The 16,149-nt window shown below is 36.7% G+C and overlaps 1 protein-coding gene across 1 annotated transcript; it reads right to left on the bottom strand.

Moving 5' to 3' along the window:
* Positions 1 to 8,975: 8,975 nt before the first annotated feature.
* LOC110775138 (alkaline/neutral invertase A, mitochondrial-like) lies at positions 8,976 to 15,822 on the bottom strand. Its single transcript, XM_021979741.2, has 6 exons — positions 14,671 to 15,822; positions 12,890 to 13,055; positions 12,599 to 12,810; positions 11,836 to 12,329; positions 11,687 to 11,735; positions 8,976 to 9,570 (listed from the first exon to the last, which is right to left on the bottom strand). The coding sequence occupies exons 1-6, from the start codon at positions 15,481 to 15,483 to the stop codon at positions 9,244 to 9,246; spliced, it is 2,061 nt and encodes a 686-aa protein (XP_021835433.2). The 5' UTR covers positions 15,484 to 15,822; the 3' UTR covers positions 8,976 to 9,243.
* Positions 15,823 to 16,149: the final 327 nt, after the last annotated feature.

Below are 16,149 nucleotides of genomic sequence, written 5' to 3'. Positions count from 1 at the left end.
GAAATGCATGGCCGTGCTCGGATGAATCATAGGCTATGATTATCTGTTTATTTGATCAGTTGAACTCTGAAACCGAGGAACACCTCTGGACATAATAAGGATGACAAACTCTTACCTTATGTTCAAGAGCAAGCATCAAGCGACAAAGGAATTAGGAAATGCACACTTGTCCCTAAGGACAAGTGGGAGACTGAAGGAAATAATGCCCTTGGTCCAAGTATGCATTCTATGTTAAGTCTAATAAATGCGGTTCAGTATTAATTAACAAGTTAATAATTCAGTGAGATCAAGTGAGCTGAATGCCTAGCTAGAGGCCGCTTCAGTTCAAGTGGAATTAATGATATTAATCCACAGCTTACTCTTGACTGAACCCGTAGGGTCACACAAATAGTACGTAAACGGATCAAGTATTTAATGGCATTAAATACTCCATCTATGAATATTCGGAACCGACGGATCTTGGTTTCAGTGGGAGCTAAGATCGTCACAGGCAAGAAATGAATACTCCGGAAACGATGATATTGCCGGAAACGGAAATATGGATCGTATCGGAAATATAAATATTATCCAAGTCGTAGATGTTGCCGGAAACGGAAACATGGTACGTATCGGAAAATATTATCGGAAATGGAAATATTGCCAGAATCGGAAATATTGCCGGAAACGGAAATATTGTCAGAATCGGAAATATTACCGGAATCGGAAAATAATTCCGGAAACGGAAATATTAAATATTTGTTCGAAACGGAAATTAATTCCGGAATCGGAAATATTAAATATTGTTCGTATCGGAAATGAATTCCGGAATCGGAAAATTTAATCGGAAGCGCATCGTACGAATAAGCATCGGACGAGGCCTGCCGGACGAGGCCCAGCACGAAGCCAGGCCATCGCCCAGCAAGCCAAGCGCGCCGCACAAACAGCCACGCCAGGCCCAGCGCAAGGCCAGGCCCAGCAGGCTGCGCAGCGCGCACAGCGCGCACAGCACGCGCAGCGCGCAGCGCGTGCGGGCGCTGCGTGGGCTGCTGCTCGCGCGCACGCATGGGGCCCATCGTGGCTGCCGTGCGTGTGTGTGCAAGTGTTTGTGTTCGTGCACGTTTCCTAAAACATGCAGAGTTCGGTTAATGATTAAATTCCTAATTCTATTTGATAAATTAATTAAATTAGAGTTCTTGTAAGATTCTAGGTTTAATTAATTTGTATCTGAATAGGATTTCGATTCCCTTTCCATACCCCTATAAATATGAGGCTAGGGCTCACAATTTATAACAAGTTTCAAAGTATTCAAAAGTGAGTTTTTTGAGAGAAAATTCAAACACACATCTTGCTCCAAAAGTGCCGAAATTTTCTAGTACCTTAAGGGCGATTCTAGTTGGTCAATCTTAAGGCGGATCCGGACGTGCTGTGGACTATCTACGGAGGGACGACACTTGGAGTCCTAAAGACTTGTTCTTGTTCGGTTCGGGCGCAGCTAGGGAGGGCACGCAACAAAGAGTATGCATCTAAATTATGCTATATGATTATGTGTAAATAATATGTTGTCCTGGGTTAATGGTTGTTTCCGCATGATCTATGTAATGTCATATGTATCATAACCTAACATAAACTTGTAAAATGTGCTAAAATAAGCATAAAAATGCATAAAAGTGCCATAAGATAGGTAAAAAGCGCGAATTTATATCGCATTCTACCCCTCTTAAAGAAAACGAGTTACGCCCTCGTAACTCATCTTAGGGAATAACTTTGGGTATTTCTCCTTAACGAATTATGTCCTCAATACAATATTCTCCCTAAACTCATTCCAACAAGTAAGACTTCTACAATTCTTTCCATACAATGCCTCAACAGGTTCCATCTTAAAGCTCGCATAGTAACTATTGTTGCAAGAAATTCAATCGACTCTAGGTGGTTTTCCCAATTACCCTTAAAGTCAATAACACAGGTTTTCAACATATATTTCATTAGTAATCTCAATCTGTCTATCGGTTGCAGGGTGGGAAGCAATATTCATTTTCAATGTTGTCCCCAAGATTCAACTGGACCTTATTGCCAAAATTTCAGACTTTTGTTCTCGGTAAGGATCTTACATGTTGCCCTATAAAGGTAATGTCTCCAAATATTCGTAGATAACACCATCACAGTTAACTCTAGGTCATGGGTTTGGTAATTAGCCTTATAAGGTTTCAATTGACGCGACATCAGCTAAATCTAGAAAGCTTCCTCCATTTCTCACTTCACTTGAATTTCGATTCCTTTTTCAACAAGTTGGTCATTGGTTTTGCTTACTTCGAAAAGTCTTTCACAACTTCCTATAATAGTCGTCTAGGCTTAGAGAACTTTAAATATCGGACACGTTCTTTGGAGTAGGTCACTCACTCACATCTTGAATCTTAGCAGGATCTACAGAGACTCTTTCTGGTCAACTTTTCCTTTTTACCAAACCTCCTTATGTCATAACTCTTGGTCTTAACTCTTAGCACTTCCACCAATTCATACATTCCCATCTTTTCAAGACAACAAATGATTTCTAACGATCCTGGACCACTCGAATCTTCTCTTAATTTTATTCCCTTAAGTAACGTAGTTTTCAATCAATTTAGTCTTCACTTTTCCGTCGGTGTCACTTATACACACATGACTTCAAGATTTGTATACTTCATTTAATAAAACTAGATTCTTTCTAAGCGTCTCCAAGACAATCCTCAAGTGTTTGTCATGCTCTTTCTCATTCCTTGGATAAATCAGGATATCATCAATATAATAACGAACTTAATTCGGAATTCGTGGAAAATCTTATTCATCAAATCCATAATTATGGTAGGTGCATTGTTTAACCCAAAAGACATTATTCTAAACCCATAATGACAATAACGAGTCCTAATGAGGTCTTAGGCCCTTATCAGCTATCCTTAATTGGTGATACTTCAAACACAACTCAGTCTTCGAGAATACACTCGCCCAATTCAATTGATCCAATATGTCCTCTATTCTAGGCAAATGATACTTGTTCTTGATGGTGTTTAGCTCCCTAAAATCGATGCATGATTCCATACTCTTGTCTTTTCCTTAACAAACAACACAAGAGCTCCCCACTGTGATGCACTAGGCCTAATATACCCCTTAACAAAACAACTCTTGCAACTGCGTCTTAATTCGCTCATTTCGAGAGGTGCCATGCTATAAGGTGCCTTGGATATAGGTGTCGTTCCAGGAATTAATTCTATAATGAACTCAAGGGCTCTAACATGTAACATACTTGCAATTTCACTTGGAAACACATCAATGAATCCACTCACAATGACAAACATCCTCGATTTTGACTCCAAGTTCTTTATTCACCTCAAACACACTACAGAAAAATAGTTCACGCTCCCTATTCATCAATTTCCTCACTCGTATTACAGAAATAACCAAAGGTTCTTGGACTACCCAAAACATCTATACTAGGTCAATCTTCCAATATGGTTCCTTACATTTACTTTCTGAATTTCACAGTACGTCTATCTTAGCCTTGTACAAACTTAGTCAATTCCATCCTAAGGTTTATGAATTCTTGTGCCTTTTGATTTCTCATAAAAGGAGTTTCCTTAAAGCAGTAACAAACGAATCCCAATTGAATCTCTCAACAATGCTAAGTCTAACCCCATTTTCTCTCCACCACAAATCAGCTTCATCTTCCAAGTACAGTACAACTTGACCCACTCTCATGTTCTCAAGACAGTTCACATCCCCAAACAGTTTCTCAAACTCCCTAACCTAGTTCTCTAAAAAGGTAGGATCAGCTTGCCCCTTAAAGTATGGTGGCTTAACTTTGGTTAGTCTCTCAAACATGTCCCCAGTAGAATCAGGACGCTCAGTTCTCTCTACAGCCAGTCTTCCCGCCAAAAGGCGAATAGCAGCAACTAACTCACTATTGCTTGACATTCTAGTATGCGACCTAAAATTAATTATTCTACGATACATAACTCATATGTCCCCTCTACGAGAGAAATTTAGATTTGATCATAGAGATCGCATCAACAAACACTTATTCGAGAATGTACACCAATAATAAAGCAATCATCGTCACTCACTCAAGAAAATATCCCCATCAAGGACATACAATTTGAAAACAATTGAATGGAAGTTCAATCACAACAAATAAGTAATAATATTCCCATTCGCGTGCCCAAAATAAAATCTTGATCATTTGGATTATCAATAATCTAACTCTATTCCTCAAAAGAATGTTAATAACAATTCCTAAACCATAATAACGCACTTGTCCTCAAATTAACATAAAGGTTCTACGACACAAACATAAACTATTGTTGGCGAATAATGGAATTCTCAAACTGGAAATGAATACTTTAACTTCTATTGCTAACTCTATAAAGGTTTATTACATCCTTGAAATTAATAAAGAACATTTCAAACTTCAATAAACTTTAACTTTAAACTGTTGTAGCTTTGCTACTTATTCTTTAAAACATAAAAGAGCTAATTAACTATTTATGACTTCAAAATATTTGTGGCCTCTTGCCTATCCATTGCTCCTGAAACTTGCGGAGTGAAATTTAGATCTCAAGATCATCAAACTCTTCCCCAGGGTCTTCATCTTCTTCCATATTTTCATCTTGATTAGGCTCATTTGCCACCTCCTGTTCACTTTCGAGCTCTGCATCTGAATCACTAGAAATTTCAATGGTTGGCTCATGGGCCACTAGGTTAGGATTCTCTGCCTCAACACCTACATTCTCATTCTCCACAGCTACATCATTTTCCTCTAGGTCATTATTTACACTTACTCCCATAGGTTCTTTTGTAACTGCATCTCCAACATGACTCCCTACTATTTTACCGTCTCTAAACCCACTTTCTGCCGCCTCAATAATGGTGGTTAGAATCTCTGAATCATATTTCCATCTACCATCCCAAGTCTCATACTTAGCCAAGTTTGGAGTTCCATTTCAGAATGCATGTCTTTAAACTTTTCCTTGAGTTCTAGGTATGGAAATTTGTTAGGTAAGCAATTAATAATAGTGGCTGCTATCGTATCCTTTCTCATTAAGATAGGTTGCCCTAGAACTTTAGCATGATATTCGCATCCAAACAATTCTCTCTTTTCTAAAATAACTTTTAAATATAAAACGTAGAGAATTATCAAGGCATTATCGCCCGTGTGAAAACGTAACGGCTTATTCAGAATTTTGCAGCGGAAAACATAAAACTAACTGTAGGTTTATGAATAATCATTTTCAGAATAAATCCCAAAAACCAATCAACGAAAAACAAAGTTAATGTTACTAATTCAATAAGTTTTAGAGTCCACTTAAACAAACCAAATCCAACTTAGAAAATCAAATGAACTACAAGCTCTCTAATCCCGATCCCAATGATGCATCATCTTCAACCTGTAGATGGGCAACGCTTATTGATCCTTAGAGACTGCTCACCAAAGATGGGTCATCGCAGGATCAATAAGGCATAGCCATGATCAACACACACATACAAAGCACGTAATCAGCAAAGCTGAGTACTACATACTAAAACAATAATAATCCTAACATGATACTATTAAACGATCAATCCTAACATGATACTACTGAACATAAGTAAGGACAGACAAAGCATGATAATTTGACGACCATACTTAACTAGACTAGGCTAGACTGGACTAGACTTTTATAACAATAATATTATTTTATTTGAAATAGGCAATGGACCGAGTTTTCTAGCTAGAGGTCTTCACTAAGGAAGACGAGGTACGGGCGCGACTCCGTAACCTCAGTGACCTGCGATATCGAGGAACGTTTGACTAAAAATAGGACACGGTGATCAATCCGGTCCGAATGAAAGGCCATGGGCTACCACCATGAACCCCAACTCCTGTTTGTCCGTCACTTTAGACGTGCACAGTCTAAAGCTATTGCTACTCAGTTTCACTTTACATGATTTACAAATTAACACCCTGTTATGACTCAACAATCACATAAGGCATACAACTCACATTTATTTACAACTGCTTTTATCTTGGAATTGAGTAAGTGATCACAAAGGCATCAAACAAGACTCATTCCAATTAACTCCAATCTTTCCTTTAATACTGATCAACCCCTGTATATGGGTATATGGTTTCAACTTACTAAATGAGGTCCTCCGCCCTCATAAAGTAGTGAAAAGCTAAAAGGGAACAACAATCAACTGATCTGAATTATATACTAAGTAATCTAGTGTTCCCAATCAAACATGTTTGCATCAATCATCCATACTAACATGTTATAATCCTCAAAATGCAATATAAGTTTAATATGTTCATCCAACAGTATCAAACATGCAATTTCAACCTGACTAAGTTCATCAACAACATCAACATAACCAAGTTCATCAACAATTCAACATGGTTTCAACAATTAGCACACATTCCAAGCACACAGGTATGTACGTACCTTGTGTAAACAAACTGATAGGCCACTTTAACGAATTCAAAAGTCACCCACAAAGAATTCTCCGCCTAAAATAATCAAGAAACGTACCCAAATCAATTCCTAATAATTTACAGCAACATTAACGTACTCTAAACACATCCTAGACATATTTAGAACATTCCCCAACATCGAAACTTAATTAATTAACTTCCTAGAATAGTGATTACTACACTAATGATCACCAATTATCATAAAAGCATCCCTTTTAAAATTCCAGCAATATAAAATAGTTTCAAACTACTCCAACATATATCAACATGCTTAAAATCATAAAAATAATAACTTTGATAATTCATAATCATCCTACCATGATTTAAAATCGTTAAAACCTTAAAAATTCATACTTTAATAATTAAAACCATTATTTCAATCAAATTGTATAATCTGAAAATCAATAATTTGATTATGCAAAACATGAAATCTATAATTCATAATTAACTCATAAAAACTATAATTTAATTCAAGAAAAACATGAATTATATTAATAAAACATAATTAAAACACTAAATTAGTTTAGGGTTTAAATAAATAACCAAATAAAGAAGAGAGGGAGCTGCTGGCCGGCGACAGTGGCGGCAGCAGGCGAAGGTCGACGGCAGGGCGGCAAAGCTGGTGGCGCAGGTGGTTGTGCGGTGGTCGCGTAGGCTGGCGACGCGTTTGCGGGGCAGGAAGGAAGAAGCAATGAGAGAAGGGAGCGTTGTTTGCGTGCGTGGAGGAGAATGGAGGGAGGCCGGCTGAGGTTGGGCGGTGCGGCAGCAGACACAGCCGGCGGAGGTCAGTGGAGCCGCCGGTGGTTGCGCGGTGGTGGCTGAGCGAGCAAACAAAAGCAACGATTAATAAGGAGGGAAAACGAAAGAGGAGGAGAACGAAGGAGAGGAGGGAGAAAGAATTACCGACGGCGAGGATGGTGGAACGACGATGGAGGAGCGCCGGCGGGGTGGCGGCGGCGTGGACAGCAGCAGGGACGACGTGAATGGCAGCAGAATTTTTTTTGAGGGTTGAGTCCACGTGAGTTGCAAGGGAACAAGGAGGGTTTTGAGTTTTACGTGAAATAGAATAAGGGAGTTTTTGGGTTTGTATTTTGGGCTTTTCCCATGTGGGCTAGGATTAGGATTTGGGTTTTAGTGTTTGAGTCAAAACCGAATAGGATTGTTTTTCCGAATTCAACGAGTTTTCCTAATTCAGATTCTTTTCAACATAAAAATTCTAAAATTATTTTTGATTGCAAATCGTTAAAATATTTAGAATATATTTAAATTAAATTAAATATACCTTAAATATATAAATATAATAAAGTTCAAAAATCGTTAACTATTTAGAACGTACTTTAAATAAAATAAATATACGTTAATTATATATTTATTACTAAAATTCATAAATTCTATTTAAATATAAATAATATACATTAAAATATATTAATAAAATTTATAAATTTACGGGGGATTACAGTACAATATTATTTGAGTTTAGATTACGACTTGTGTCGTAGGTTGAACCGATATAATTTCAATATTGTTATACTTAATATTTAGCATTTTTTAATACTACGTACTCCGTATACGTTAAGACCTGTGTAAAAGATGTGTGGTAGATTATATGATCTGAATTACCATGAGATTAAATGCTACTTAAAGTTTTTTTTTTTTGAGGGAACTTAAAACTTATATTGTAATAATATATTGGTCAAAAGTTTTTTTTTCACAAATTCTTATTTATAATGGGTGTACGATAAATATTGTACACCGAAGTTAAAGTTAACGTAAAATGCATAAAAGTTACCCTTATATACGTAAAAGTTATCTATTTTTTACTAATAAAATTTTTCATTTTAATTAAAAGTATTTCTTCAAAATCACTAATAATGTATAAAATTTATCATTTAGCCCTTTTAAATGATTATCTATCAACTTATTTTTTAATAGTATAAAAGTTAGAGAAAATTGGGTAAAAGTTATAGAAAACTGGGTAAAAGTTATGTTGGTGTACAATAAATTTATTGTACAACTTGTGCATACAAGACCTTTTGTTTTTTTTTTTGAGTTTTGTGACCCATATAAAACATATGTTGTAGATTTTATGGTAAAGATTACTACAAGATACAATGTGTTTTGTTGTTCGTAAAAATATATACAATGTATGTCATTACTAATTATTATTTCTTATATTGTTATTTTGGCCTGAAATTTGTCAAATAGAATTTTGAATTTATAATAGGATCAGATTTGGGTCAACACATGTATAATGTATAAGTACCTACAATTATGTCCCTTGATTTGGGATAATTGCCTCAATTGCTCTTTCGTTATTGTGTTATTACTTGTCTTCCTCGTGTAAAACAGTAAAAGCCGAGTAGTAGGATGACACTACAACTAATTATCTAATCTTTGCATTTTTTTAACTAATTTAATTTAATTATCAAGAAGAGAGGGTATTATATATACATAATACTCCGCAGATAGGTTATACTGTTATATCAAAAGTTAACAAAATAAACATGTCCATGAAAAGTGGTGGTAGTAACAGTGAGTCAGGTACATGTTCATTACTAAATGTCACGTTTCATCTAGTTCATACATTTCTAGAATCTACAACAAGTTTGCATGTTGGTAAAACAATTACCACCATTAATCTTATTACCATCTGGAGTTTGCAGTAAAAGCTTAGCTCATAGGTACATAAAGCACTGCATTGTGTAGTTTAACAGTAGAAACATAATCAAAGTTTCATGACAAATTTGCATGTTTGGAAACAGAGACTTGGCAACCAATATCAAGAACTATGCCATATGCTGATGTCTTGTGACACCAGGAGAACACTTGTTTCTGCCTCCTTTGTTGAGTGCACAAACACATATCTCAAGAAGCTCATAATCCTCGTCACAAATCAAGGCAGAAGCAGCATCAGGGTTCTCTAGGAGCATCTTCGATGTTAGATACCCAGCAATAGTCCAAGTTTGATACAGCCGTGCCTGTTTACCAATAAACCGTCCCTTTTTAGTATCATAATACTCTGGCCATTTATCCACTGATAGCCTTTTCTCAGCCAAATTAATAGCTTTTTCAGCTAGCTCCGGCCTCCCCATCTTTATGCAAGCTAGTGTGAACTGCAAAATAGGCACAATTAAGAATGTTATCGTATAGCAAATTATCAGCATCCATGATGCCAATGCTTGTGGTGAGGGAAACTCTTTCCATGCTAGTAAGTCGCTTAAGGGGTGAAGTGTAGAGGAAACTACTGGATAGTTACAACTTACTAATTTGCTTTGGTGGTATGTTAAATCAGTGCCTTTGAAAACTAACAGTGATTAGTGATGTCCACTTATAACTCTTTTTATTAAATGGCCCTTACTTTGGCCAAGACTTGGCACTGATTTCATATTACAAAGGTTCCATCCAACGCACAACACTAACTTTCTGGTGATGACAATAACTTATAAGCTTCATTGACATGGTCAGATGAGGTTGCTTTAACCAAAAGAAGCAAAAAGGTAACACGAAAGATAACATTGTTCTTAGAATTTGTTTCTAAAATTGTTTGTGTAGTTTTGGTAGGAGAGAACGACGCACACATGTACCACAATGCAACTCATATCCACCACATGCTGACGACTGCTGAAACAGTTAAACATGTCCCTGCTGTCTAGGTCTGGGCTACAGGATCAAAGAATCTGAAAGCTAAGAAGTTTCTTGCTAGCAGAATTCAATAGCCTTAATATTTTGCATTTTCTGGGATTCTGGATTTCTAGGTACTGATGTTTGTCCAGCGCCCCTAGTATTTAGCTGTTTCTTGAATTCTTCTGGAAGGGTAACCCTTCCGGTCTTTCCATGTGAGATTTTGCTATCTGTATATGGGGTATCTACCCCTTTGATGTATGGTTGTCTTGTAGAATTCCTATGTTTCTTGATATTGAGAATTGTTACTCCATCCCCCATCCCCATCCCCCAAAATAAAGATAAGGCTTGAATTGCAGATCTGATCTCACAAGCCTACAGAATGGCATTCATGTATATGAGCTCGAGAACATATGGATGAGGTTTAACTTAAAGGACCAGTGGTCAGTTAGAACACGAGTCAACTGGGAAAGTACTTGTGGCCAAACAGGCCTTGGCTAAGATCAAAACCTAGCTACCAGTGTGTTGTGACATCAGGTTTTATACTAGTCCACCAACTCCTCTGAATAACTAATACAAAGCATTCTGTTACTCTACTCGCAGCTATAGTAGCAAACTTATTATCCTATAATTGAAACACTTTCCTAATTTAATTCATGACTATAGATTAGAAGGAAAAGAAAATTTGGTTGTCAACCTTCACACTAAAGGTTTGCCTAGTTTGACGCACATTTACTAGTGAATCAGTGATATCCAATATAGGGTGCGGGGAGGGGTGTGTGTGTGTGAGGGGGGGTGGAAAAGAGGGGGAAGGTAGCCGGACACCATCTAACAGACTAGTATAAATACAAACCTTAGGAGATAGAAGTACATTAAATTCATTGACTACATCTGTTAGAGGAAAACTATCACCCACACTTACATCAGCCAGTTTGTGTGTGCGGGGGGAGGGTAATGGGAAAGATATTGTACTGAATATCTGTTAGATAAATAGATAATAGTCTTTCAATTTTTACTTGTGGGAGTATTCTCCCACATGGAAGAAATATGTTGTTTGTATATCCTTAAATATACCCATGTGCATCATATATTGAATATGTGTTGGCTTGAGTTATTGGCCAAGTGGGGCTTTGGGCTTGGTGGTGCTAGTATTGGGTTAGTAATATGGCTATATATTATTAATCAAGACTTAGAACTTACGACGGTTTATTTAAGGATGTTATTAACGTTTAATCTTTTGCGGTTATTAATAACATTAATTATTTATTTGTTTTAATAGGATAATATCAGAGGTGGTTATTTTGGTAACTGCCTATTCTTTTCCTATTTAAACCTAAGGCATGAGATTAACGTTTAATCAGTTTTATCCATACTTCTCACAATGTCAGTTTTCTTCCAAAAAAGGCATGTTCATGGGAATGGTTGAGTTTGCTGTATTCCATTCATGATTAGGGAATCCTGGGGTAAATTAGCTTTGAAACCCATCAGCAATATAGTGGGGCTAATATTATACTAAGGACAGAGATTGACTCGTCCTAATCTAGTTTTCTGTATTTACGTTTTTCATCATTCAAAGTATAGTAGATAACAATATCAAAAGACACATACCTGCCACAAAAGTGTAGGCCAAGATCCACCATTATGATATGACCATGGACTGCATGCAAATGAGGAGGATTAGGGCTAACTATCGAAATTCAAACAAAGAAGTTTACTACCAAAGAAACAACTATAGAAGCGGGAGAAATAGACTTTACGTGTTCTTTGGATCACAGCCAGTGATAATGCGCCATTCCTCGGACTCCAGAGCAGGGAAACATATTTTAAGAGGCATATCCGCTATAAGGTCATCCCATTTTGCTTCAATCAAGTTAAGCATACTCTCATTTTGCTGGGGTGTCCCCAAAGATGAAATGATAGACCAAAGATTCCCAAGTGTGAAAAAACGGAAATCCATTTGAGCGGGTTGAAGATTACCAAGGAAATAACCACCTTTCTCAGGGATCCAGTCTCCCAACCATGAAGGTATCTGTTCTGGATAGATATTGAACTTGTTGATGGCATCAGTAGAATATTCCTCTGTCTTGTAACGATATATTTCATTGAGCTTCTCCTGGTCAACCCAATAATATTCCCTAATATGAAAAGACAGTGCACTTAACCGATTGTTGATTGCTGCCACCAAACTTTTGGTCCCATCATTGGCGATTAGCATCTCACGTGAGCACCGTAAAGCTGAGTAGAATAAGGCCTGCGAGATCAAGTTAAAAGCATTTAAATATAGTCTTGTCACTTTGTCAGAACAATGTAATTCATCCATTGAACTCTAATTAGTACCTAGTGATTATGGTCATTGAAACCTAAGATACAATGAAATTAAACAGGACGGATCAATGGGTACACATTAAGAAAGATGATATTTTCCGAAACATTTTTGCAGACCAACAATGATGAATAAAACAACTGAGTGCAACATGACACCCAAGACGTAAGGTCTGGAACAAATAAAATTGAACTTACTTGAATCTCAAGAGGATGACCATGTATGCCCATGCGCCTATCAATCATGCAGGAACCATCCGTGACTAAAAGTGTAGGGAACATATCAAATCCTTTAGTTAAGCACAGGCGAAGAATCAGTCGCATCCCTGTCTGAACATCCACCCTTTCTTGTAGTGAATAATCACCAGTAATCTTTACATAAGCTCTCAGCAAAATAATCCACCACAAACCTGCACGTCAAACAGCTTTTTAAGACTGATGCAAGAACATTAATCAAACCTTCACGTCAAATATAGGTGAACATATTACCAGAATCAACAGGGGCCACACGTCCAATGGCTGCTTCACCAAAATCCGGGTCCAGAACTTCTTCAAAGACTCCTTCTTCTCCATCAAGAGACACGGTTCGAACTTTAAAACTTGCTGGCATTAACCCTTGTCCAGGAGAATAGCAATCAACAGTTTTCTCCCAGCTCTATGGATTAAACAAGAAGGAATTTAGATAAAGGCCTTAAGAAGTGCTTAACAGTATAATGCACTACAATTGTAATTTCTGGCATACATGATCTTAGAGTCTTTTAGACAATATTTTACTCCCGCCTGGAAATAATTTTCACTTTTACTATTTTCAAATGTACAAGAAATAAGGTCACCTTTCATAAAATGGTAATAAGAAACTTTATGCACAACACCTAAAATGCCCCCACTGCTATTCTCCACTTCTTAACTATAATCAGATCATTATCCCCTGTATTCCATCAGATAATCTTTTGGGTTGAGTGCAGACCTCGGAGCTCACTTCCCACTTCCTGGCTAGAAAAGTATACCTATTGGATAAAGAATATTATGTATTCCCTGGTGCATTTGTGGTACTGATATTTAATTAGGTCTTTGCCTATTGGTTACTGATATCTACTTCCTCTCTCTCTTACCAGGTAAACTAAGCCCAAATCAAGTAGTACTCAAGGGTATCTTGGTCAACCAAATTAAGTTCTTAATCTTAAGATGTTGAAACAACAAGACTATTTACTTCTATATGGACGGATCAGTGTCAATTAGGAAGAGGCACACAAAACCAAGGATCAATTTGACTGTTACACTTAAACTAAACAACATTTTCAGTCAAGAACTCAAGTCCCAAACATAATATCTCTCAATTTTGTTTTATCACGAACTTAGGAGTTGTGCAAATGATGTCTCTAAGTCTCTTAGCGGATTAGTCAATATTCATTAAACTCGTGAGTAGGGAGTACAACCTGCTCCTAGTCCCTAACTCCCTACCACAGCAGATTTGCCAAAAAAGATAATTCAGTGCCTGGGATGTTACTGATTGATGAAACTAATTTATCTTCTAAGTTCTAAGTCGACAGCAAAATTAACATTTACTTATATTGAGTTATTTTACTATTAACTACCTATAATTTTAATGACAAACTTAACATCCATAGATCTCTCAGCTAAGATTAAGAATTTCATAACAATACGCCCTCTATCCCAGTATGTTGTCCATGTTGACTTATCACAAATATTAAGGAGTGTAATTGATAGAAAGAACTTAACCAATGTTTAAAGAAACCAGCTGTTTCTTTCACTAATGTTGGTCCCCATAACACTTTGATGCATGCTTAGTGTCAAAAGGATATCCTTGCTAGTATATGATATTCAGGTAGTTGATCCTTCAAGAAAACAGCATCAATAGTGTATACGATGTTTAAGCAGTGAACATAGATTGAACCCATGGATTACTGACACCAGAATCTTCTGAACAACTGCCTATATTACGATGTGTAACTTCTAATAGTTGGGCATAAACGGCATAATATTAATTCAAGGGACAGCAACAAAGAACATAGTCAAGAATAAAGTAATTCTACATAGACAACAGCAAATTAAAGAACATAGTATAGAATTAAGTAATTCTACTTAGACAACAGCAAAGAACATAGTAAAAATAAAGTGATTTTACATAGGCAGAAGCAAAAAACATAGTCAAGAATAAAATACGCAGCAAACTATGAAACTACCATAGATGCAGCTGAAGTCTAAACAGAAGTGACATTCTAGTGTCATTAAAGGTTACAAGAGATTACCTGCAATTGCAAAGTATGAAGCAGAAAATTCTTCACAATGTCTCCTTCCCCTTTGAGTAAGAATGCAAGTGCAGAAGGGACAAAATCACGGATAAAAACTTGATCATAGTTAAGCGCCTCCTTGTCATTGGGGTCATTTGCAGCCACTGTCCCAACTGGATTTCCACAATAATTCAGAATTGAGTTCCTCAACAGCCCCCAAGCCTCCTGCTCAATCTCCGAAAACTTGGCTTTATGAGAGGAAGCTTCAACCTCGTTCATACCCTCTATGTCATTGGTATTTACACCTATACTATCCTCTTTTTCTTCTACTCCTAATCCTGAACCATCTTCTATCCTGTCTATCACCAAAGGCTTTGCGTCTACACCTACATTCAACCCACCTTGAATGTAGTACTTCTCAAAGCTCTTCTCATTAACACGAGCTTCAGACAACGACGAGGATGATGATGATGATGTCGAATGATTCCTCACATCCGACGCCACATTCATTACCATGGAAACACCCCTACTCCTATCGTTACCACGACAACATCGCCTAAATATCTTAGCCCGACCCCATGAACCGGAATCACTAAAATCCTTCCGATTCGAGCCATTCTTACATTTACTACCTACGATTTTGGATGTACAGTGATCATATTTATACCTCCTAAGCTTATAATTCGATCTATAACTCCGTAACGTCGACAAATCATCAATCAGGATACTGTTCTTAGAAATCCCTAAAATGAATGAATTTCTACTACGACTAATCAGAGTTCTACAACTAAAATTCATAGTAGAAACTCCAATTGAGCTACCAGTATTCATTTATCAGCAATTCAAATTCGAAAAATCAGTGATATCTGATCTAATTGCAATAACAACAATCAGAAATCAAATCAATGATAAGTATGAATCTAGTACAAATCTGTTGAACTTGAAAAATATGATTCAACAGATTAAAATCTAAATCAATATATTTACAAATGAAATGGAGAAAATTAAAAGATCGTGAATTTGAAGAATGATTAATTAAATAAACGATAGAACCTGGAAAATGGAGAGAGAAATGGAAATGGTTACGATCTGAAATTGGAAATGAAAGAATCATGAAGTTAGCTTGCTTGAAATGCAACTTTGTTTAAATAAACGCGTGAAGTGTTGGTGGGGGGAAAGAACAAAGATGTTTGAATATTAAAAGAATCTTGCAAGCAAAGGTTATTGTTGTTACCGTCTTGCCCTTGCACGTGCTGTCCTTTTAAAACTCGGATAATGTTAATAAAAGAAAATTTGCTTACTCGTAATCTCGTATTACTTGGTTTTTGTAACTTTGCGAATTGATACTTAATCCTAACACTTATAAAGCTTCATACTTTGATTACTATTCACTCAATAGTGCATTTACGTGCATGCCCCTCATTTCCTTCTTTGTTTTATTTTGTCTTATTCTTAACAATAGAGCATTTACGGTTTCACCCTTCCATTGCTATACAA

The sequence above is a fragment of the Spinacia oleracea genome, chromosome 3 (genome assembly GCF_020520425.1).
Source record: "Spinacia oleracea cultivar Varoflay chromosome 3, BTI_SOV_V1, whole genome shotgun sequence".
NCBI classification, from domain to species: Eukaryota; Viridiplantae; Streptophyta; class Magnoliopsida; order Caryophyllales; family Amaranthaceae; genus Spinacia; species Spinacia oleracea.
The sequence above is the reverse complement of the archived record's forward strand: the minus strand, read 5'-3'. Positions and strand labels throughout refer to the sequence as shown.

Bases quoted from the DNA above. Each gene is read 5' to 3' on its own strand.
- LOC110775138 (XM_021979741.2), bottom strand. From the start codon at position 15,483: ATGAATACTGGTAGCTCAATTGGAGTTTCTACTATGAATTTTAGTTGT. The intron at 11,736-11,835 runs GTAAAGTCTATT...ATTTGCATGCAG, and splicing joins GGCTGTGATCCAAAGAACAC to TCCATGGTCATATCATAATG. The intron at 9,571-11,686 runs GTATGTGTCTTT...CCTATTTTGCAG, and splicing joins GGCCTACACTTTTGTGGCAG to TTCACACTAGCTTGCATAAA.